The sequence below is a fragment of the Ananas comosus genome, linkage group 13 (genome assembly GCF_001540865.1).
Source record: "Ananas comosus cultivar F153 linkage group 13, ASM154086v1, whole genome shotgun sequence".
In the NCBI taxonomy this organism is placed as follows: Eukaryota; Viridiplantae; Streptophyta; class Magnoliopsida; order Poales; family Bromeliaceae; genus Ananas; species Ananas comosus.
Genome location: NC_033633.1, coordinates 5,920,825 through 5,945,488, shown reverse-complemented (window position 1 = coordinate 5,945,488; position 24,664 = coordinate 5,920,825). Strand labels below are relative to the sequence as shown.

The following is a 24,664-nucleotide window of genomic DNA, read 5'->3' as shown; positions in this document are numbered from 1 at the left end:
TGAAGCTAAGGCTAAACTTTGAACAGTATAACATTATTTTGCTGTAAAGAATCTTGTAATGGTAGTCCGAATTTCGTGATTGATGCATGACAATAATCTGTATATTATCGAATGCATAGGTAAAGAAGCTAATTGAAAGGCCATGATAAACTGGCTATTATGAATGCCATTCGAGGATGACTAGCATGATATATAAACATGCACTAGTTTTACACCCGACGCCGGCAATACTTACTTGGTCCGGTTCCGGCCTGCGGTTCGAACAGGACGCCGGACGAACAGACACTCCCCCTGTCCGCCCAACGGCCCAAAGCGACGAGACTCCTGTATCAACAACGTCACCCCAGCGAAACACCACTTCGAAACATAGACAGCAGATCAGCAACAAACATACGATGAGCACCAATCAGTGCTAAAATAGCAGCCAGCTATCACAAGTAATGTACAAGTGAATCACACAACATAACACAAAAAGAGAGATACCTAATCTATTAATTACATTCAACCTTTTTAATAAACCTTATTACGCATTTGAATAAAGCTTAATCTTTCAAATAGTGTAACGTATCAAAACTCGATAACAAGAAATTACGCGAACTATCTTCATTTCCCTGAGACTTGGACTATGCTTGCTTGCCATTTGTGCTCATTCGCACATGCTTGTGAGGGTCGCTCCCTACAAGCCGGCACTCCGGAGTTAGCCTACGCGACTACGTTCGCTCGTGCGGTATTGAGAAGCCTACGGGGTCGAGTGGGACAGACACATTCCAAGAGTAGGAATGTCGGGCTACCACAGGCACTTAGGCGGCACAAGCTGGACTACCTTGGTTGGGTTCTTAATTGGAAACGGAAATCGACACAGTGTTGAGAATGAATAATCACTACTAGATAGGGTTAGTAGTTGGATTACTTTGACATGCTCATGATATAGCATTGGTACATACTCGGTTTTAACCGTTCATTTTATACTCGGTTGATGGACTTTATAATGATTTCGAAAATTTATAAAATTTATTTTCTAGAAGTTTCAAATGCTCTAGATCATGTTTAGCGGTGTGGATCGTCGATTCGAAAACTCCAACATCGAAAACAACTTATGAATAGTAAGGGCTCTATACTCATAAGAGTATAGTAGCCCTACTCCATATATGTATATATAACTATATATATACACACACACACGCATTCATTTAATTCATGTAACAATTGCAGCTTACACCTTTTCTTGCACCCAGCTCCACAACACAGCCGAATTACATATAAGCCCTTCCAATAGGGATATTTCGCAGTTTCATGCATTAAAATTCACTGTTTTTTACAAAAAGCTTCTCCAAGTGATTTCCTCACTTTAATTTCGACTGCATGTCAATTTTCGCAGAAATCTCTGATTTTTGTAAAACGTGAGTCCACGTGATCCTCTCGGAGTCTAATTTCACATGACTCCATTCGCTTATGAAAATTTTAAAATTTCTCAGATAAAATGATAACCCCTTCGCACACAGTCCCCTTTTGCACCAATTGCAAAAATTGCAATTGTAGTGTCCCTGTGTCACACCCCAATAATACCACATTGGATATGAATGGAGATGTGATTGGGTATATAAGAGACTTAGACACTAGTAATAAAAACTGGGCTTTAGCATTTTGGGCCAATGTTTGGGCCCAACAAGTCATTGTTGCTAATGAGCCGAACAAGTTATTGTTGCAAGTGGGCCGAGTCGTTACATTTGGTATCAGAGCCAGTTCACCAGCCGAAAATATGTGGCAAGTCTCGGCTGAGTCAGGGTCTGAAAGATAAGGTAATAGGCTATGCCAGAGTCTGAATGACAAGGTGACTGGCTATGCCAGGGTCTGGATGACGAGGCTAGCTATACGAGTCTCACATCGCTTGGTGATCTTGGGCTCTGGGCTGTGTGTGTGATTGGCTGATGAGAACGTTAGAAACTTAACGGGGGGAGTCTGTCACACCCAAATAATCTCACATCGGATATAAAAAATGATGTGATTGGGTATATAAGAGACTTAGACACTAGTAATAATAACTTGGCTTAAGTATTTTGGGCCGGTGGTTTAGGCCTAACGAGTTATTATTGCTAGCGGGCCGAGTTGTTACATTTGGTATTAGAGCCAGTTCACCAGCCAGAAATGTGCGGCAAGTCTCGGCTGAGCCAGGGTCTGAAAGACAAGGTGATAGGCTATGTCAGAGTCTGAATGACAAGGTGACTGGCTATGCCAGGGTCTGGATGACAAGGCTAGCGAGACGAGTCTCACATCGCCTGGTGATGTTGGGCTCTGGGCTGTGTGTGTGATTGGAATAATAATAACCAAGGTTAAGCATTTTGGGCTGGTGGTTTAGGCCCAACAAGTTATTATTGCTAGCGGGTCAGATCGTTAAATTTGGTATCAGGGCCAGTTCATCAGCCGAAAGTGTGAGATAAGTCTTGGCTGAGCCAGGGTCAAAATGACAGATTAAGCAAGGGTTGGTGAATGACAGGCTAAGTCAGGGTCGGAATGACAAAGGCTAGCGAGACAAGTCTCACATCGCCTGGTGGATCTTGGGCTATGTGTGTGTTTAGAGCTGACGAGGATGTCAGGGCCTAAACGGGGGGAGTATGTGACACCCCAATAGTCCCACATCAGGTAGTTATGGCTAGATGTGAGAGTATATAAGCTTAATTAGGCTAGACATATAACTGAGTTTAAGCATTTTGGGCCGATGTTTGGGCCCAACGAGTCATTATTGCTGGTGGGCTGGGTCGTTATACCCTGGGGTTTATCGGTCGGAATGACTATAATATCAGTGACTAGTCGACACATCTGTAGAGTGTCGAGACTAGTCGGAGTCGTTTTAGCACGAAATGATGCGAAAACGGACTCGGAGTACTTAAAAATGCCAAAACTGAAGTTTTGGCAGTTTAGGGCGCCTAGAAGCGATTTAGGGCACCCAGATCCTGAGTGTTGTTCTGTATTAGATGCTGAAGTCATTTCGGACCCTGTTTAGGGCGCCCGGAATTTGTAATGCTTTTTCGAAGAATGGACCAGTTCGAAAGTAAAGCCGGCAAAAAAATGCCTTTTTTTCTCCTCTTTTTTTTTGAAATATAAACTTGCCACGAGACGGAACAAACCCACCACAAATACAAGTTTTCTTATTCCCACAAGGATAGAGTCTCTTCTGTATTTGTACGGCATACCACTACGAAAAACTGTTGCAACACCAATATTCAATCACACAAGCGACATTCACAAAGCAGATGCTCACGATAAACAATCAGCTAGCTATCGTTGAGATGATGTATTCTCTGAGCACTTCTTAGACAAAGAATGATGTTAGTGCACATTACAACAATCAATCCTATCATTTACAAGTGTTTCCCACTCGAAAACGTTATTTTTAAATACTAAGAATCGATAAAGCCGTAAAGTCATTTGAAAACGGTTTCCCATACGAAAACTCATTCTTTTAAAAAGCCGACTACCTCCAGTGGTAGAAAACCACATATCATAAAACCGATGTCACGATATCACTGAAAATCCCAATAGCAACACCATTCCAAACAATTGCAAATAAAAGACTATCCACAATAATGGATTATTTATAAATCAACAATCACAAAAGCGAATAACTAAATCAAAATATTCTAACTTATTAACAAATAAAAGGAGCGGGTCAGAATCAAGGTAACCATAACCGATGTCGACATGCAGATCGGGACTTCTAGAGCTCGCTAGCTACCGCATCTCACGCACCGTCCCGACTCCTACCACCGAGATCATCTAAATGGAAGGGGTGATCAAGAAACATACAAGGGTCGCCTAGTGAGAACCGCAAGCCGACGAGAGTGAGTGTACTCACTAGCGAGAAGAATAAAACAAAGATAGATATATACTCATGTACAGTAGTGGATAAAGAAATACAAATATGAACAATAGTAAGCACCTACCTTTGCTGTAAATAATAAACATATGCATCAACTATATGAAAAATCAATATCCAAACACCTTATCATATTGGTCTAAAGACCCGAGGCAGTGCCACAGTATGCTAACCCACCAGTACAAAACCCCAGCTAGCACCTTGTAGGGGCTCACGGGTTGTCACGCCCCAGGACCCAGCGGAAGCCCGCCCGGCACGTGCCCAGACCCGCCATACGTCTAAAACATATAAAGAGTCTAAATACAACAATAATAAAGGCAATAATAAAAAACATCTAGGAGTATCAGAGCATAATAAATGTCTAAATGCTACAACAAGGGATAAGGATAAAACTGTAAATCCACTAAATAAGACATAAAGTGATACAAGAAAAACCCAGATACAAGTGCTATAGGTAGATACATAGGTGATCTCTATACATGGATACAAAAACCTCTCACTCTCTCAACTACAAAAAGAAAGAGTAAACCACCTAGGCAAGGTACCGCTCCTCGCTAGCTAGCTAAGCGATCCCCTTGCCGCGATCCCGTGCCTCCGCCGGTGCCGAAGGCTCTGAAAAGTAAACCATAAAACAGGGGCGTGAGAACTATANTAAAGAATTGCTAATAATATAAAGAATGGTAATTGATAGAGAGTAGAATCAATAAATCTACTTGCATGAGTTGCATGATTTACATATTGCATTTCTTGAGGCATAAACATGTATTTAATATTTGCATTAAATATCTGTGGATATCTGTTGTACTAACATGTTTGCAGTGCCTCCTTTGGACCTACTGGGTCGAGCTTTTCCCTTGGGTGGCCGTACCCACTGAGAACTATGGACAATAGTTCTCACCCCCATGTTGTTTTTGGGGGTACAGGTTCACACGTGAGCGGCGGGGCGGCGCGAGGCGAGGGCGTAGTTCCATAGTTAGCGCCCTACCACCGAGACCAGAAATAGCATTACCCCGAATCGGCTTAGCTACGGGTTGTAGAAAAGATGTAAAATAATATTGTAATAATCTTGATTGTATTTGGAAGAAAAGAAAAGAAAATGTAATATGTAAAAAGAAAGCATGTAAGGTGAATGCTTCTAATAACTTAGTTGTAATTATGTTTTTGATACCTTCCTTATACAATCTTTTATTGAATAGTGTTCCTGGTTGGAACCTCGCGTATTGTATGATGGTGATGCCTTGAACATACAGGGGAGACTCTGTCCGCGGTACAGGAAAAACTCTGTCCGTTCGGCGGTCTGTTGGCGTGCCCGAATTTGACCAAAGAGGCGGGCTCGGGGCGTGACAGGCAGAGTACCGGTACTAGACCTGGTACCGATACTGCATCGCGATGGTACCAGCACGCAGTGTGTTTTCTCGCTTACCCGAGGCTCGGGTTTGCGCATGCTGCTGCCTAGTACCTGTACGCCAGCCCATATCACCGGTACGCAGTGCAGTGCAGATTGCACGTTGTTGAGGGGCCTTTTTGAGTTTGTTACAATTCTATATAACACCCCACAACCCTTTAGAGAGCTCTTTTGAGCCCCAAACCATGGAGATCAAGGTGAGAGCCCTTCTCTCTTGTTTTTCTCTCTTTTCTTGAGGTTTTTGCTTGGTTTGATTTCTTTTTTCCTCTCCTCTATGCTTCATGTTGGATTTCTACCATTGGAGAAGCCTTGGATTGGAGATTAGAGCTTGTTTGAGGAAGGATCTTCAACCCTAGCTCATTTCAAGCTTGGTTTGGAGCTAGTGGAGAGGTTAGTACCTTAGATCTTCTCTTTAGATCTTGTTTTTGTAGATTTTGAAGATGAAAACCTAGAAATGTGAAATCTAGGATTTTATTGGAGATTTTTGATTTATGGCTTTTGGGACTTAATTGATAGGTGTAGAACCTCCTTCTAGGTGGGAATAGAAGTTCTCTAGCTTCCATTTGAAGCTTGGGAGGGTTTTTCACCATACAAAGTGAGTTTTGCCATTTTCTTGGGTTGGTTAAAGTTTGACACTTTGGGTGTTCGTTCATTTCGTCTAACCCTTTTAGAATTATCTCTAGGGAGTGAAGAGGCTAGTGGACATCTTCGTTCGCGCAAACGAAGGGGATCCAAGGAGTTCTTGGTGGGTTTGACCTTACCGAAATGGGTGAACTTCTCCTATGTTATATTTTTTATTGTAAAATGGAAAATCATGCATATTCATGCTAGATAGAGCATATGTGAATTTTAGAATGTTTAAAATACACATGTTATGTATCATGATATTTTATCTCTATGTAGTAGAGAGATATGTATATAGAAATCATGCTAGTGAGTGGCATTCTTTTATATGGCTTGAAATAATATTTCATTTAGTGAAAATGACAAGAATATCATGCCCTTGGACATAGAACTCATTCTTGACATAGTGGACGTTAAATGTCATAAAGTGGCATTCATCTTAGTAAATGGTTAAACTTGTACTTGATGACATAGTGATAGGCCATTGGGACATTAGCCTTTATACCATGTTTTAGACATGATGACTTTCGACTTGAGATGGATGATTACGCTTGCTTGCCATTGTGCTCATTCGCACATGCTTGTGAGGGTTGCTCCCCACAAGCCAGCACTCTGGAGATAGCCATCGCGACATATGCTCGCCCGTGCGGGATTGTGCGTCGAAATGGGATGCTGTGGGGGAGTGTAATATACCGGATTTTAATATAAAAGTAAATATAAATAAAAATAGTATGAGATACTATTTTTTATTGGACTTAAAGAAGTAAAATATAAGTCGGAAATGACTTATACTGAAATCGGGACGGAAACAGAAGATTTAGAATTTTCTATTGGAAATGGGGCTGATATTTTAGCAGAAAATGCACAGTGTCAGAAAATTATGAAAACTGGAGAATATGTCAGAATTATTTTTATGAGGCTAGATTTAAAATTTCATATCATTATGACACCCGAAAAGTGAAAAATAAAATCCGACTGCTATCTGCTAGAGATTACAGTTCGGTAGAGTTTTCGGTGACCAAAAATGGTCGAAACTGAAAAGTTAAGATATATTCCATTTATTTAGGAAAAATCGAGCCTGATTGTCAAATTTGAGCACAAACGGACATTCAGAAGGGCCGACGAAAAGTATCTGTACCTGAGCTGCCAAACTGAATGTAAATTGTATGATATTGAGGGGGCTATATGGGTGACAAATAGGTTCTTCCCCATTCGTGCACTTCAACCCGAGAGCGAGAGAGAGGAAGCAAGTCTCTCTCTTTCTCTCTTGTTCTTAGCTCACTCCTCACATTTCTCTCTCCCCTAGCTTTCTCTCTCTAGCAAGATCTCCATTAAAGAGAAGATGTTGGAGAAGATGAAGTTGGAGATGAAGCTTGGAGCTCTCTAATGGTGAAGCAAGCTCTTTAATGGTGGAAAGCTATGTAGCCATGTTGAGTTTTGTGATTTGAGCTAGGGTTTGGATTAAATCTTTTGTAAATAAAATATTTAGGATCTCTAGATGATTCTAAACTAGCTTGGTTAAAGTTTAACCATGAGATTTGGTGTTCTTGAGGATTCATGAAACCCTAGGCTGAAAAAATGGGGGCTATGGATAAATGAGGGTTTTGATCTCATTTAACCCAATTGTTCTCTAATTGAAGGTTAGAGATGAGCAATTGAAGACCCTAGGTTGCCGATTGTTGGGCGTTCGGCGATCAATTGCGAGTTGGAGCCTAACCGGGTCACGTGTGCCGCAGAAGCCTGATTGCAAGTGACTACAAACAATCGAAAAGCGATATTAGGTGGGTTGTGCTCTACCGAAGCGATTAGGTCGCTTCCATGCCAAAGTGGAGTATGGTTGTATTGTTGATGCATATAATGGCATGAGTTAGATGCTAAGTAAATGCATGAGATGTATGCTAATGAATGCAAGAGCTAAATGCTAAATGAGTATGTAAAACATACGCTAAATAAATTGCATGGGTTAGATGCTACATACATGAGCTAGTTGCTAAATAAATAATATGAGCTAGATGCTAATGAATGCATGGATCAAGTATATGTTGAGAGAATGCATGAGCTAAAGGCTAAATGAAAGTATAACATATGTGCTAGTAAAGAATGCTTGTAATGGTAGTCCAATTCGTAATTGATGCATGAAATATATGCTAATTATGAATGCATGGTAAAGATGCTAATTTTGAAGGCATGATAAAGATGCTAATTATGAATGCATGAGGCATGACATAGATGATATATAAATGCATAGTTGTCACACCCCGAGCCCGATACCTATTTGGTCCGGTTCGGGCGCGTCGAACAGACGCCGGACGAACAGAACCTCCCCTGTCCGCCCAAGGCCCAAGCGACGAGATCCTGTACAACAAGTCCCCAGGAAAACAACTTGAAACATATACAAGATCAAACAACCATACGAGAGCACAATCAGTGCTAAACAACTAAGAGCAAGTATCACAAGTAATGTACAAGTGAATAAAAGAGAGATACTAATCTATTACATTCATTCAACCTTTTTAATACAACTTGATTACCATTTGACATAAAGCTTACATCTTCCAAAATAGTGTAACGTATCAAAACCTCGATAAAGAAAATAGCGAACTTTAGCCAAATTGACTAAAGTGTGCGAATGGATTAATTGGGCGAGTTCCAATTAACCTACCAACAGTGTTGAAAGTGTTAAAAGTAAGTTCTAGAATTGTTAGAAAGGTTTTGGCATCAATCGGCGTGAAATAGAATCGAAACGGAGCCAAAAACCAAGTCTGGGCAATGTGTACTGGTACAACCATCAAGTTGTCATCGGTACAGACAAGTGTACCGGTACAAAATGAAAGTGTATCGATACAAATGTTATGAAACCGAGAGAGTTGCTCTCGTGTTTGCTCTCTGCGTAGTCGTGTAACCGGTGACAGAATAATGTGTACCGGTACACTTTGGTCTGGCAGCAACAATGAGAATTACTGCAAATAGAAAGAAGTGGAGGGTTTTTTGATAATTTTTACAACATAATAACACCCTAACACCCCTCCTCTCTCCCTTTCACAGCCATTTCACCTCTCCCTCTCATTTCTCTCTTTCTCTCTCTAGAAATCACTTCCAAGAGCTAGGAGGTGAAGGAGAAGAAGGCTTTGGAGAAATTTTTGGCGATTTTGAAAGCTTGGGATCTCTCCTACAAGGTGGACATTGGAGAGCTTTGGGCTAATGTGAGGTGTTTTGTGACAATAGGTCTAGGGTTTGGTTTTATGCCCTAGAAAACTAGGTTTTAATCTTCTCTCATGTATAGAAACCTAGTAATAGCTTAGAACACATGAAAACCCTAGTTTTCTTCATGTGCTCTAATGGTTGATTTTTAGGGTTTACATTCTAAGCCCTAGAATTGGTTTAGATGGTCTAGATGAACTTCTAGATGTTCGATAAGCTTTCTTTTGTTTGTTTTAGAGATCAAAATCTAGGATTTTGCAAATGGCAACATTAGGGCACCCAATTTGGAGCTTTTGCCTCCGAATGTTTCTAAGGCAAATTGACCTTGTAGAAACCTAATTAGGGGTATTCCCGACACGTGGGACAACTCCGTTTGTCACACCCCGCCCCGAGACCGCTACCAGTTTGGCACGCTTCGAGCGCGCAGGGCGGACAGCCGAACGGACAGCACCTCCCCTGTCCGCCCAAGGCTAAAGCGACGAGATTGTGTATAACAAGTTCCCAGGAAAACAATTGAATATAAGTACACAATCATACAACAACTAGCGAGAGCACAAACAGTGCTGAACAACATGAGAGCAAGCATCACAAGTAGAATCATACAAGTGAATAAAAGAGAGATATAGCTAACTAGTACATCACATTTGGCATTCAACATTTGATACAACTTGTTTACATTTAAGCTTTCAAAATATCTCACACCTATACATCATCTACTCTCAAAAGTATAGGTAATCTAATGCAAAATGGGAAGGTATGCTACCAACTCTAGGGCGCTAAGCCCTTACCACGATCACCTGCCGGTTGGCTCTCGCGTGTACCTGTACCCCAAAACCACACGGGGTGAGAACTATATAAATACAGTTCCTAGTGGGTTCGGCCGCCGACTCCGCCGATCTTCCCACTAGGTCTAAGCTGGCACAGATAGATAGATAGAGAGATATATGGAAATAAACTGCTACTATATCTACCATGCCACCAAATGCAAGGAATGCATGCAACATCATTTATCATGTTAGTATGCTTTAACAATGAAATAAATACAACTACAACATAGTTATGCAGTGTACTATGTCTAATCATGGTATGAATGCAATTCCGCTTATGCCATCCATGTCATTACCCAATCCATTAGGCTACCCCACCTAAGACTTCAAATCCACATAGGTGAAGAGCTACCCCGCTCTTGTCTCACCCGTCTCGCAATTCTAACACTAGGTAAAGAGCTACCCCGCTCTTACCCGACTCAGATCTCAACTCCTATAGGTGAAGAGCTATCCCGCTCCTCGCCCAACTCATACTCAAATGCCTAAGGGCAAGAGCTACCCCGCTCTTCGCCCTGACTCTAACTCAAACTCATAGGTCAAGAGCTACCCCGCTCATAGGTCAAGAGCTACTCCGCTCGTAGGTCAAGAGCTACCCCGCTCAAATCTCACAGGTGAAGAGCTACCCCGCCCTTCGCCCGACTCACTTCCCAGTCCAATGGGTGGGGAGCTACCCCACTCGTATCCCATCCGGTGAGCTACCCCGCTTGTGAGCTACCCAGCTCGTGTGACAACTCCGGAGTGCACTGCTTGTGGGGGACGACCGCAACAAGCCCAAAACAGACTATGTGAGTATGATCCAATCCTCGCCAACTGAGGATACCCTGTCAACTAGGTTAACCATCACTTGATAATCCACCTATCCCTAGGTCCATGTCAAGTGTCTCAACCACACTAAATCTCGATGCCACTCACCTAGGTCTAATCAACTCTAGGTTCCACAACACTAGGTTTAATGTCAACCTATGTTTGACAACATTATATTAATGCCACTCGATCTATCCTAGGTTCACGACACTAGGTTTAGATGCCATATAATCTCCACAATTAACAATAGGTTAACATTCATTTTCATCTAGCATATATGTTCTATAAAGCCAACATGCATCTTACATGTTCATAATGTCAATATGCCATTATCAAGTAGCATGCAATCCATTCATATGAGCATAATATATAATTTCAATGCTACATGCATACACTTTCCACTACACTAGTTCATATGTCACTAGTTTCATTATCAAGTCCAAGTTCTTTATTTTCTTTTCATTATAGGATCTCATGTCTCAACCTTAGTCCTCATGCATTCTAGATTTAGGTGTCAAGTCCAAATGCTACACAACTAGACATGCATGCAAGGACATAGAAATGCAACTATACATACATCCTATAATGCATAAGAACCATATATATATGAAATATGATCAACTATTTTACTCGGACATAGGAAGAAGCTCAGTTGCTTCGGGATGGACACCCCCCACCTTTTTATAGCGTTCCGATTGCTCGTCGTCACTCGCAATCGGCCTCCCGCAGCACTCGGCACCTGTTTGGGCCCGATCACACAATTGCACTTCAAGAGCGCGCCGCTTCGCCGCCTCAAGTGCAGAAGCTCTTCGGTTTCCTGTTACGATGCTCGGGATCCAATCCCACGATTTGTGGAAGTCGCCTCGACTCCCGGGTCAACCCTGAACTATGAAACCTTGTTTCAGCCGGAACGTCGCACCCGCTCGACGAATCGACGAACCGTCGCTTCCTACGCATTCGGAGACACAACAATTAGGTTTCTGACCACTCAATTTAGATCAAACCCAAATATTTACAAAAACCCCATTTTTAACCCTAGGTTTGCAATTATGCAATTAACTCCAACAAACCTCCAAATCTTAGCATTGAGCATCTTCTAAGCATGCTAGGGTTCCAATCAAACCATTTCCAAAGCATTTAGACCTATCTTTAGAGATCTACCATTAAAGCCCTCATTTGGAGCCTTAAATTGCAACTAGGGAAAATCCACCATTAAAGCTTTGGATTTAAGCATACTTCATCTAATTAGCATCTAGGAAAGCCACTAGATCTATTTCTAGAGATCAAAACCCACAATCTAGAAAGCTACTATTAAGAGGCATGAAGCTTACCTCAACCAAGCTCCTCCAACGGTGAGGAAGAAGATGGGAAAGATGAAAACCCACTTCCAAGCTTGCTTCTTCTCCAACTCCTTCTCTTGAACCAACTCTTAGAAAGAGAGAGAGAGAGCTTCTTAGGGAGAGAGAGATCTTTGGGTGGTTGCAAATGGTGAAGGAAAGAGGGAGAGAGAGAGGCTTCAACCCTCTCTTGATCTTCTTCTTCTTCCTCTTCCTCTTCTCTTTCTTCTCCTTCTTCTTCTTCTTCTTCCCCTTCTTCTTTTCTTTCTAGAGAGAGAGGGAGAATTTAGGGCTTAGAGTGTGAGGGAGAAGAGAGAAATAACCTAAATCCCCATTCTATACACCTATCTCATGCCAAAATTGCATATAAACCCCTCAACAATGCACTTCTCGCAACAGCCCGAACTGGGCATTTTCGAGGTTCGGGGACCGGTCTCTACATGAGGGACCGGTCCCCAAGAGACCGGTCTCTCAACCTGGGACTGGTCCCAGAGAGACCCTCAGCCCAGACTTAGCCAATTTTCAGTTTCGTCCGTTTTTGCTCCGTTTTCGCTCGTTTTCGCTCGTTTGACCTCCGATTCTTTTCAAATCGAACCGAGACTCTCCAAACATGTTTTCAAACATGTTTTCATCATCTTTTCATCCACGCTATCGCCGGATTTAGCTCACGGCCCAACTTAGCCTTTCGGGTTCCGTTTAGCGCCTACGCGCACCGAAACACCCGAATGCTTCCAAACCTCACCGAACCTCACCAAAACCTTTCGAATGGATTTCCAACCAAATGAACACCATAACTTCATGATTTTGGAAGTCCGGTATCTTACACCGTTTGACGTTACGAAAAGGTTTAGATGAAGTTATTGAGAAAAAGCCTAATTTGGCTTCGTTTTGCCGCAGACGAAAAAGTAAGGCTTAAAAAATCCCAAGAAATTCACCGTAGCATTCCCACAACCATCTAAGGTAGGTGGTGCATTCTAAGGACCTCGAAATTTCTTTTATGTCTAAAGTGTCATATTTGAGCATATGTATGTATTTGAGCATATTGCATAGTAGGGTAATTGTAAGCTTCTTTTTGCATGTTGTGGGTTCAAATGCATGTGAGAATTTTAATAACCCTACGTATGCATGATAAATGACAAGAACTTAGTGGATTTAGAGAACAAATGTGACATGTGGATATGAATGTAGAAAATGGCATTGATGAGTCAAGAGTGCTAGAGTTGAACACTTAGAAAACAAGTGTGGCATTAGTGAATGAGTACAAGAACAAAGTAGTGTATATGACACTAGTAAAGGTTAACAAATATAAGTATACAAAGGTAGTGACATTATGACATAACAACCTTAGAGTTAAGGGTCATATGTGCATTATTTTCTTATAGTTAAGAAATGGATTGAACTTGACATCCTTACAATTAAGGATAGGATCATACTCACCTTAAGTCCTTGCTCGAGGGTGGTAGCTCCCCCTCGGGCGATGTGCTCCGGAGTTGTCATCACTGGATCGTAGCGAGTATCTCCCCAGAGGACGGTCCCGTTGGGTTGTAGCGGGTATCTCCCTGATAGTAGGGATTTGGTTGGTGGGTTGTTACGGGCGAAACCTACGGATTTGCCAAGAGATTGGGTAATGAGATTGTGATCTTACATTCAACATGAGCATACTATTGAGCATTGCATTTATTATTGTTAAGGCATATTAGCTGTATTTGTATAGTTTGGTTACTTTCTATATCTCTTTCCTTCTATTATGCCTGATTTAGACCTAGTGGGAAAGTTGGCGTGGTTGGTTGCCGAACCCACTGGAAACTTTGTTGTAGTTCTCACCCCACTATTTCCATAGAGCCGGGATCGAGCGAGCCGGCGGACGATCGCGGTAAAGGTATCGCGCCATAGTTAGAGACCACCCGAGTTGGTTTCACATTTTGGTTTAGTTGCATACCCTTTAGTTATCATCTTTTGTATTTTAATGATTTTAGTATTATGAACATGCTAAATAAATGATGTAAAAAGGGTTTATGTTTCAATGCAAGTTTATATTTTGAGATCATGTGATGTAAAGAGAAGAAATGATGCAAAAATGTAAATGATTTCCTAAGTGTAGTTTATTACTTTCACTATTGGCTATTGCTTGCCCTCGTGTAAGCCATTGTGTTTGCTTCCGCATGTGCAAAATTTTACCCTATTGATACTTGTTGTTGAGCCTTCGGTGGACAGGGGAGGCTCTGTCCGTTCGGCGTCTGATCGACGCGCTCGAACCGGCCAAAAGGATCGGGCTTGGGGCGTGACAAATAGTCTCACAACCTGTACATCATCTACTCTCAAATATACATATGGAAATTGTAATGCAAATAGGAAGCATCTATCAACTAGCACTAGGGTGCTAAGCCCTTACCACGATCCTCAGCTGGCGCACTCGTACTCGGTCCTGTAACAAAGTGGGGTGAGAACTATTGTCCATAGTTCCCAGTGGGTTTGGCCGCCGACTCCGCTGATCTCCCCACTAGGTCTAAGCAGGCATAGGCAGATAGATAGATAGATAAATAACTTGAAAGCAACGACAATGATAAGGAGAAATGCAAGTCCTCTACCATGCCTTAATCCAATATAATGAATGCATGCAACTCATAGTAAAGGCTAGCTACCATACTACTATGTTCAATAATAAAGCTATTCATTAGATCACCCAATCTCTCGGCTAACCCGAAGGCTCGCTCTCAATCTCACATTTTTAAGTCTCATAGAGGAGTCTCACTGAACTACCCCCGAGACCGCCTGCGGACAGCTAGCTACTGTCCAGGCAGCTCATGACTGCCCCTCGAGTGACCAAAACTCCGGAGTGCACAGCTTGTGTGGAGCGACCACTACAAGCGCAGACAGGCTATGTGAGCACGATCCAATCCTTATGAACCGGGGATACCCTACCAACTAGGGATGGCATCATCATGGAATCAATGTACTACTATACTCATTGGTCTAGTGTTTCAACTACACTAAGGTACTCATACGCCACTCGTCATAGGTTTACATTAACTAGATGCCACTCGTTATCAATTTAATGTTCTCAATACACTACTTGCACATACTCACTAGGTTGTCATTTACCTGGGTTCCAATCCACTATGCACTATCACATATAGGGTTAAGCTATGTCACATTAACCTCACGCATACTAGGTTCAAGTACTAAATCATCCAAGCTACATTAATACTAGCATGCAAATACAATGCAATTATCTATGCACCCTATAATACAATATCCCAACATGCGACTTGATCAACGATAACTAGAATTTCCAGTACAATAACCAATACATTACTAAGTTCTTATCCACACTTATCATCTCATTATAGGGTTTCACATCACATATATAAACCTCAAGCATGCTAAGTACCAGTGCTAAACCAAATACACTACTCTACCAAGAAGCATGCAAGATATAGGACCAAACCATCATCTATCACCCTATAATGCAAGATATCAATATGCGACTTGATCAACATGAAACTCAGACATAGGGACAGTTCAACTGCTTCGGGATGGCACCACCCACCTCTCTGGCGATGCAACGAAGTAAAGAATCTAGATCTTGCAACCACAAGTCGCCGCTACGACTTCTCGGGTCAACTCTGAGCCACGAACACTTGTTTCAGCCGGAACGTCGCACCTGCTCAACGAATCGACGAACCGTCGCTTCCCACGCGTTCAAACGCCTATCAATTAGGTCGACACACGATCAATTTAGATCAAAACCCTCTACTTGTCAAAACCCCAATTTTGAAGCCCTAGATGCCATTAGTGCTAAATACCCCAAATCAATCCAAGATTTAGGTAATAGTCATTTCATTAGCATCCTAGGATTCCAAAAATACCACTTCTAGAGATCAAAACCCATGATCTACCAAAAACCCATTTTAAACCCTAGGTTTGCAACTAGGCAAGAATCCACCATTAGAGCTTCGGATTCAAGCTCTAATCATCTATCTAGCATGTTAGAGTTCCACTAAATCCATTCCTAGAGTATAAAACCCAAACTCCAAGGAGATGCCATTAAAGCCTCACAAAGCTTACCTCCAAAGCTTGCCTTCAAGGTGGAGAAGATGATGATGAAGATGGTGAATCCTCTCTTGGCTTCAATCTCCACCAATTCCCCCTCCTTCTTCACCTCCTAGAGAGAGAAAGAGATCTTAGAGAGAGAGTGAGCTAGGGTTGAGGGAAAGTGAGAAAGAGAGAGAGCCATCCCCTCTCTTTATCTCCCACTTATGCAACAAGTGCAAATAACTCCCTCAACTTTTAGCTCCACCAACAGCCCAAAATGGGCATTTTTCGCTCTCGGGGTCGGGACCTTGGAGTCAGGGTCCGGACCCCGTAGGTCCCGAAAAACTGCAAATTTCAGCTTTCGCCGATTTCGCTCCATTTTGGTCCGTTTTCGCTCCGTGGGTCTCCGATTCACTTCTAATCGAATCGAGACCCCCAAAATAGGTTTTTGAGCGTAATTACATCATCTTCTTATCCACGCTAATGGCGGATTTAGTTCACGGTCCAACATAGCCTTTCGGATTCTGTTTTCTCGCCCAACGGGCACCGAAACGCCCGAATACTCCCGAACTTCACCAGAACTTCGCCGGAACCATTCAAATGGCTTTCCAACCAAATGTATACCGTAACTTCATAATTTTAGAAGTTCGGTACCTTACAATAGTTGAGATGCTAATGATGAATGTATAAGACATATGCTAATGAATGTACATGATATATGCTAGTCAAGAATGCATGAGATCAATCGACACCATTGGATGATAAATGATATGCATGTTCACATGTTGTAGCAAGTGCTAGATACATATGATTAGAATATGCATGTTGACTCATTAAAGAATATGCTAAAAAGTATATGCATGTGTAATAGAGACATTGTGGCATAACAATGAGAACTTAGAGACATTGTGGCATTGAAACCTAGTGTAAATAAACATAGGTGAATCACCAGTGGCAATGAACCTAGAGTTAAATAAGCCTAGGTGAGTGGCATGAAACCTAGTGTAATTGAACATAGATTAAGAATCAAACCTAGAGTCAAGTAAACCTAGGTTATGAATATAGTGATATTGAACCTAGAGTCAAATGGATCTAGATAGTAAAGAACATGGAACCTAGTGTTGTAGAACCTAGGCTATGAGCTTAGTAGCATTGGACCTAATGTTATAAACCTTAGGTTGAGAAATGGCTTGAACCTAAATAGGTCGACACTATAGGGTATAAGACCAACCCTAGAGATGTGAATGTTTGTCACGCCCCCGCCCCGAGGCCGATACCAATTTGGTCCGGTTCGGGCGCGGCGAACAGACCGCCGAACGGACAGCACCTCCCCTGTCCGCCCAAGGCTCAAATGACGAGATTGTGTACAACAAGTTTTCAGGAAATAACTTGAATACAAACACAATCGTTCAATAACAACGAAAGCACAAACAGTGCTAGACAATACGAGAGCAAGCATCACGAGTAATACAACCATACAAGTGAATAAAAGAGAGATACTTAACTATTCTATTACATCCATTCAACTTAATACATTTAATTCACCTTTTACAGTCTTCCAAAACATATGTGCAATCACTCTCAAAACCTTACCCTATACATCATCTACTCTCAATATAAGTACAGGGTAGAGCTAATGCAAAAGGAAGTAAAGCTAGCTATGTACTAATACCACTAGGGCGCTATGCCCTTACCGCGATCCTCACTAGGGCTACTCGAACTCGGATCTGCAACAAAGTGGGATGAGAACTACGAATAGTTTCCAGTGGGTTCGGCCGCTGACTCCGCCGATCTCCCCACTAGGTCTAAGCAGGCACAGATAGATATGCAGATAGATAGATATTTTGTCGAATTGAAAGCATCTATAATAAACAGGCAGGTATATATAATGAACACCTAACTATGCCTCAATCTGAAATGATGCATGCATGTGTCATAAGGTAAGGCTAAGTAACCAACTACTATGCACAACAATAATGTGACTCGTCCGGTTACCCAATCTCTCGGCAAACTCAAGGCTCGCTCACAGTCTCACGCGTGTAAGTCTCATAGGGGAGAAGACTAGCTACTCAACTACCCCCGAGACCGCCTGCGTACAGCTACAATGGTCCAAGGGCAACTACACTGGCCCCCCTCGCGTGACAACCTTCGGAGCGCACTACCTGTGTGGAGCTACCACCACAGGCGCAGACAGGCTATGTGAGCTCGATCCAATCTCATGAACTGGGAACATGTAATACACTGGATCTTAGCAAATTGCAAGATTCGAGTGTTTGATCTGTGTGTGGAGCTTTTCCACAGTTTTTGAAGGGTCGTTGATAGTGTTCCGACCCCTGGCACGCACCCCGAGGGTGTTGGTTTGAGACTTGGCACCAAAATCCCAAAATTGGAATTTTTGGTCAGCCCTCGGATAGCCTGCAGCAGGGCTTGTACCGGAACAAAACTGGTCTTGTACCGGTACAAGGATTGATGGTTGTACCGGTACAGCCATCGGGCTTGTACCGGTACAGAGCCGNAACACTGTCTACGACCTTCCAGAAAGTCTGAAAAAGCTCGACACACTAATCAAACACTCGAACCTCGCAATTTGCAAAGGTCCAGTGTGTTACACGAGTCGAGAGGACAACCATTTTTTCAAAAAAAGAACACCCACACGTTGGCCAAACCACTGGTGTATATGAAATGCTACATGAGCTGTGGCGATCAACACGAAATGCTCAATAGTCAACAAGAAGATGACAAAGAGCCAAGAGTAAGTCAATAACCAACACCTGTCACGTAGATTGGCGAATCAACCAACATTGACCAATCAGGTACCACAAATAGAGATCATACAATATATCAAACACCACTCTACTACTAGTATAGCAAGAGCAAAAGTAGAGTAAATAAATCGGAAGCCTAGTGGTGTAGTGCTCATCAATAGTATGCGAAAGCAATGGGAAGGAGTAAGGGAAGAATATCATCGAGCTAGCACCACTGTACCGACTCCGGAACGAAGCACTTACCTGCTGATACTTGTTAGTTTTGGACTCTTAGGATTGTTTAGGTGTGGACTATTAGGACTTGCTTCTACAGGTGGTTCACGCTTCACATGTGCAGATTTTTCGTGCATACGACATGCCTGTTGGCGTATCCAGGGCTTCCGCTGTAATCCGAAATGTGACACTGAATATAGGGAGAATCTGTTGATATCTTTCTCAACCGTCACCCATCATTGTCTTCTTCTCTTGTGTTGAAATCCGATACCCTGATACCACTTATGGTGGTACATAGTCATATACAAATAGATGCTTAAAAAAAAATAAAGAGAGAGAGCGATAGGAGAAAAGAAATGCGGCTAAATAGAGATAGGAGAATAAAATATTAAAAATGTAGTGTTAAGAGGAGCTTCATTCTGGTGCGCCCTCGCCGTGATGGCCTTGCACGTACTATGTAAACAGCAATATTAACAGCATAGCAATTTAATGTTTATCTAGAACAACGGAAAAACTACACTAATTAACAATCAATTCCAGATAGTTAATAGGTCTAACAAATAGTTTGGCCCCATCTTCAACAGTTATTAGAGAATAGAAACAATACTTGTACACTCAAAAATTTAGTGTAAATTTTATCTTGTCCATTGAAAGATTTAGACATCCTTTTTGAATTTATTAGTGTAAAAAAGTTGCTCGCAAATAAAAAAAAAAGAAGTAAGATTTATACCAACTTTTCAGTATTCAAGTAACATTGCTTATAGACCTCCTATGTTGTTTATATATTGATTACTATATATTATATGATATTTTTTGATTGAACTATGCACGTAGTTCAACACATAATATAAATTTATCAACACATTAATAATATATAAAATAATATTATAAAATACTTATAGCAGTATTGTATACACAAATGCGATGGCCTCTAAATTTTTCTGTAAAATATATATATGCTTACCTCACCTACCTTTAATCGCCAGCCAAACAGAAAAAAAACGCCATCACTGATTCGTAGGAGCTGCACTACTTTTACCCCCTCCCTCACACACGCAAAGAGCTGGAATCTCACAGCTGTGGGAGACACAAATGCACCATCCCTGTAGAAGAAAATGAAATAAGCTGTAGAAGAAAAGGACATGAGAAAGAGGATGCTCCTTCCCCATCTCTCTCTCTCTCTCTCTCTCTCTCTCTCTCTCTCTCTCTCTCTCTCTCTCTCTCCCTTTAAAAAGGAATTCCATTAAATCTTTTTCTTCTACTGATACTTCTCTATTCCCCAAGCCCTTTCATAAAGCATACCCAATTAAACACTGCCTAGCTATATCTTGTGCTTAATTTTCTATATTTAGTAAAATTAAGCATAAGATGAGCTCGGAAGAGCCGGTAAAGTCGCTGTCCGTGGACTACCTTAACCTCCTGATAAACGGCCAGGCCCTCGCCGATGTCGCATTTGCCGCGCGGAGCCACTTCTTCCGCAAGTTCTTCTGTGGTCTCGACCCGTCGCCGTGTCTATTACTGGATTCTTGTTACAACCAGCAGCAGCTCCTGCAGCCACTGTATCAGCAAGGGGAGATCATCAGCTGCTCCTCCCCACCGCAGGTTATCAGGGTGCGGTCCATCCGGTACGACGTGTTCATGCTTATGTTGCAGTTTCTGTACAGCGGGCAGGCGACTTTCGCGGCACCGAAGAATGCTGTGCTGCCAGGCTGCGGCCAGAGAGGGTGCCACCACACCTGCTGTACTGCCACCGTCGACTTCACACTCGACGTGCTCGCCACAGCCCGGTCATTCGAGCTGGATCAGCTGGCCTTGCTTGTTCAGGTCTCTATATTTCTCCATGAATCTCAACATCAAATCCTAATACATGTTTGCGCAAAATTATTTAGAGTTATTCATGTCAAATTAAAGCACTAGATCTCTACTTTTGCTTCTACACGTTATTTCTAGGCATTATTAATTTCTACATCAAATATTCACTTCTACTCACTTCCACTCACTATGACATATTAGCTTAGGTTTTTGCAAAAACCTGAAAGAACTACTTAGGTCATCAAACTCTCTACCAGTTTTTCTATCACGAGCACATGGAGTTAAACTGACTCACAATTAACCTCTTCTAATTCTTATAGTAATCATCTTTTGCTCTCAATATTGTAGTTAGAGGACCGACCGTCCCTAGAGCAAGTGGCAAAGGACTTGGTGGTTGGTATTCGAGACCTAAGTTCGAATCCTAGTTGATTCACATTTCTAGCTAAGTTTATTTCTAAAATGAAATAAACAAAGCGGGTAGCGTGCTACCTATTTCTCAAAAAAAAATATTGTAGTTAGATGTTAATTATGAGAATAAAAGTGATTTTTTATATTGCAGTGACATTACATAGTTATGTCTCAATTTTTATTAGCTAAGTTTATTTCTAAAATGAAATAAACTAAAAAAAATGAAATAAACTAAGTTTATTTTTATTAGCTAAGTTTATTTTTATTAGCTAGTTGATTCACATTTCTAGCTAAATTTATTTCTAAAATGAAATAAACAAAACGGGTAGCGTGTTATCTATCTCTAAAAAAAAAAAAATTGTAGTTAGAGGTTAATTATGAGAATAAAAGCGATTTTTTATATTGCAATGACACTATAACAAATTTTTTTGAAAAAAGATTATGACGAAATAGGTGATTTTCAAATATAAATTTGATTGATTGTGAACATAAAACAAAATGGTATCGCCGCAGTAATTTTTTTTTTTTTGTTCCTGAACATGACAACCAAAACTAATTTAATGAATGGAAGTATTATAATTTATGTTCTTATGGCCATCACATGTTCTACATAAGCTTCTTCCGCAGCTTTTTAGTACTACTATTGATATTATCAGTTGTCATCAATTGTCTCCACAGAAAAAAAAAGAAAAAAAGAAAAAAAAAGACTAGGATAGGTCTTTTCCATCTATTACCTCTGTCACATCACATCAGTATTTTTAAACGTTTTTCTTGTTATACTTATTCTTTTGCACGTCCCTCTAGTCTTTATCTCTCTAGATCTCGTCTTTATCTCTGTTCTTTTTTCTCTCTCTAGGCTCTTTCTATTCCCTCTATTCCCACACTAGTCTCTCTCTAGATCCGCCTCTTCTCTCTCTCTAGGTCTCTCCCTTTAGCCTCTCTCTCCTGCAGTAACCTGACCAATTCAGTTTAAGCATCACATCATCGACAGACGTTGAGTCGCAGATGGACAACTTGGTTGATGCAATGTTTCCGACCAGTAATTAATTAACTTGAGATCTTCATTTTAACCGAAAATAATGCAAACATGCATGTATGTATATTATCCGAACACGAGCAAACAAAAATTTATAATTAAAATGGTCAAATTTAATTTAATGGGAAAATAATAATCAAATTTTATTAATATTAAATTAGCTTTATCGCTGAAAAATCAATTATATCTCCTTTTTCATAGATTCGTTATTTTTATTTTGTTGTTAATTATACGTATACCATTTCATGTGATCAGATTAATATTTTTGGGCAAGTAACGTTGTAGCAAAATTGCTTCCGAAGCTCTCCCACCTCCAAGAAATCATGGGTTGAATTAGATCCTCAATCCTCGTTCTTAATCTTGTTTCATTCCCTCTTCAATATATATACCTGGCATGATTCAGTTTTTGTGATGCATAAACAGATCAATCAGCACTCCAACAATATTTAAACACTAAAAGAACTCGTAGACAGATCGATGTACGGACTCTTTCAAACAATTGAGGCAATGAATGAAGAATGGATGAATGAATTAATTAACTAACATCCTCAGTTTGGATGCAGAAGCAACTGCAAAGCATGGTGGAGGACGCGTCCATGGAGGATGTGATCAAGATCCTCATGGCCTCTCGTAAGCACGAGATGCACGATCTATGGACTACGTGTTGCCAAATCATCGCCAGGTCACCCCTCTCTCTCGAGCACCTTCCCATCACCACCACCACCCCCACCAAATTTGAGCAACTTCGGGCCAGCTCCCCCTTCACGTACCCAACTCACCACCACCACCACCACCACCACTATCTCCCCATGATCGCCTCCGCCTCGTCATCCTCCTCCTCCGGCATGGACCGCGACGACGACGAAGAAGAAGACCCGAAGATCCGGCGCATGCGGCGGGCCCTCGCGGTGTCAGACATGGAGGCGATCAAGCTGATGGCGATGTCAGAGGGGCTCGACCTCGACGCCGCCCTCGCTCTCCACTATGCAGTCCGCCACTGCGGCCGGGACATCGTCAAGGCCCTCCTCGAGCTCGGCGCCGTCGACGTCAACCGCCCTGCGGGGCCCTCGGGGAAGACACCTCTGCACATCGCAGCCGAGATGGCGTCGCCGGACATGGTGTCGGTCCTCCTCGACCACCATGCGGACCCGACCGTGCGGACGGCCGATGGGATGGCGCCGCTCGACGTCCTCCGCCACCTCACCTCCGAGCTCCTCTTCAAGGGGGCCGTGCTGGGGCTGGCACGTGTCGAGCCCAATAAGCTCAGGCTTTGCCTCGAGCTGGTCCAGTCCGCCGTGGCAGTTCTCGCTCGAGAAGGTTCAGCTTCTGCTTCTGCTTCCGCTTCCGCTTCTGCTGCCACAGGAGAAGAGACTAGCGACGGTGGACACAATCCTTTCAACAATGCAATCACCTATCAATCAATGAGAGTAGGCGGCGACCACAACTGTGCTAGAAGTGATAGTTATCATGGTTTAGATAGCCTTAGCACGGACGCGAGGATGGTATACCTAAATCTTGGTATGGTGAGTGGTTCGACTAGTCCACATTATATGAATGACGATGGAAAGAAGGGAAATAATAGCTATTTTCCTCAAGGGTTCCCGTAGTGGCAATATGTTGGTTGATCATCCTCGATCCCTTGCAACAAATGAAAGTGCCACTCTTAATTACTTGGTTTTATGCCTCTAATTCCTAGTAGGGTACGTATATCCATGGTCGTGCCGAAACAAATTGCGATTAAGGAGAGGGATATAAGGAAAGAGATGGTTTAGGATGTTCGCGGCGGAGTAGTGTCAATTGGAATTGAGGTGGTGGGTTCTTCTTGTTAATTGTGCGTGTTACTTAATTGAGTTATATATTTTGTATTCATTAAAATGATGTTCATGTGGAGTAGCCTTTAAGCATCCAGGCATGGAGTGTATGAATTTTTATTCTATCACATGATGGCCATCTTACCAATTATTTTCGTTTTGGTTTTTCTGCATGTTGGTTTCCAAAATATTTCGATTTTGTCTTTTAGTTCCTTAAATCTTGTTATTTAATAATAGCCTTTAAAAATACTTTATTTGTATGACTCTATAATAGTTCTTCGGAATATCAGATTATTTTGAATGGTGAAAAGTTAATTTTTGCCCATATAAGTTCGTGGGAAATTATATGAAACAATATTTTTTGTTCTCCAATTGCTTAATCTGTTAGAAAAAAATAGTATTTTTAATAATATTTTATTTCTTTGAATTCGAAATTTTTTTATAGACCTAACTAAGACATGCACTTTGAATTAAATGGAAGGGATTAAATAATGCTTGGAGCGCGCCTAGCG

The 24,664-nt window shown here is 41.7% G+C and overlaps 1 protein-coding gene across 1 annotated transcript; it reads left to right on the top strand.

Annotated features, from left to right (window-relative positions):
* Positions 20,295–24,303, top strand: LOC109719211 (BTB/POZ domain and ankyrin repeat-containing protein NH5.1-like). Its single transcript, XM_020245757.1, has 2 exons — positions 20,295–20,909; positions 22,905–24,303. Exons 1-2 carry the CDS (start codon positions 20,454–20,456, stop codon positions 23,946–23,948), a joined length of 1,500 nt encoding a protein of 499 aa, XP_020101346.1. The 5' UTR covers positions 20,295–20,453; the 3' UTR covers positions 23,949–24,303.

Coding starts and splice junctions, on each gene's coding strand:
- LOC109719211 (XM_020245757.1), top strand. CDS start 20,454: ATGAGCTCGGAAGAGCCGGTAAAGTCGCTGTCCGTGGACTACCTTAAC. Junction 20,910..22,904: donor AGCTGGCCTTGCTTGTTCAG/GTCTCTATATTT, acceptor GTTTGGATGCAG/AAGCAACTGCAAAGCATGGT.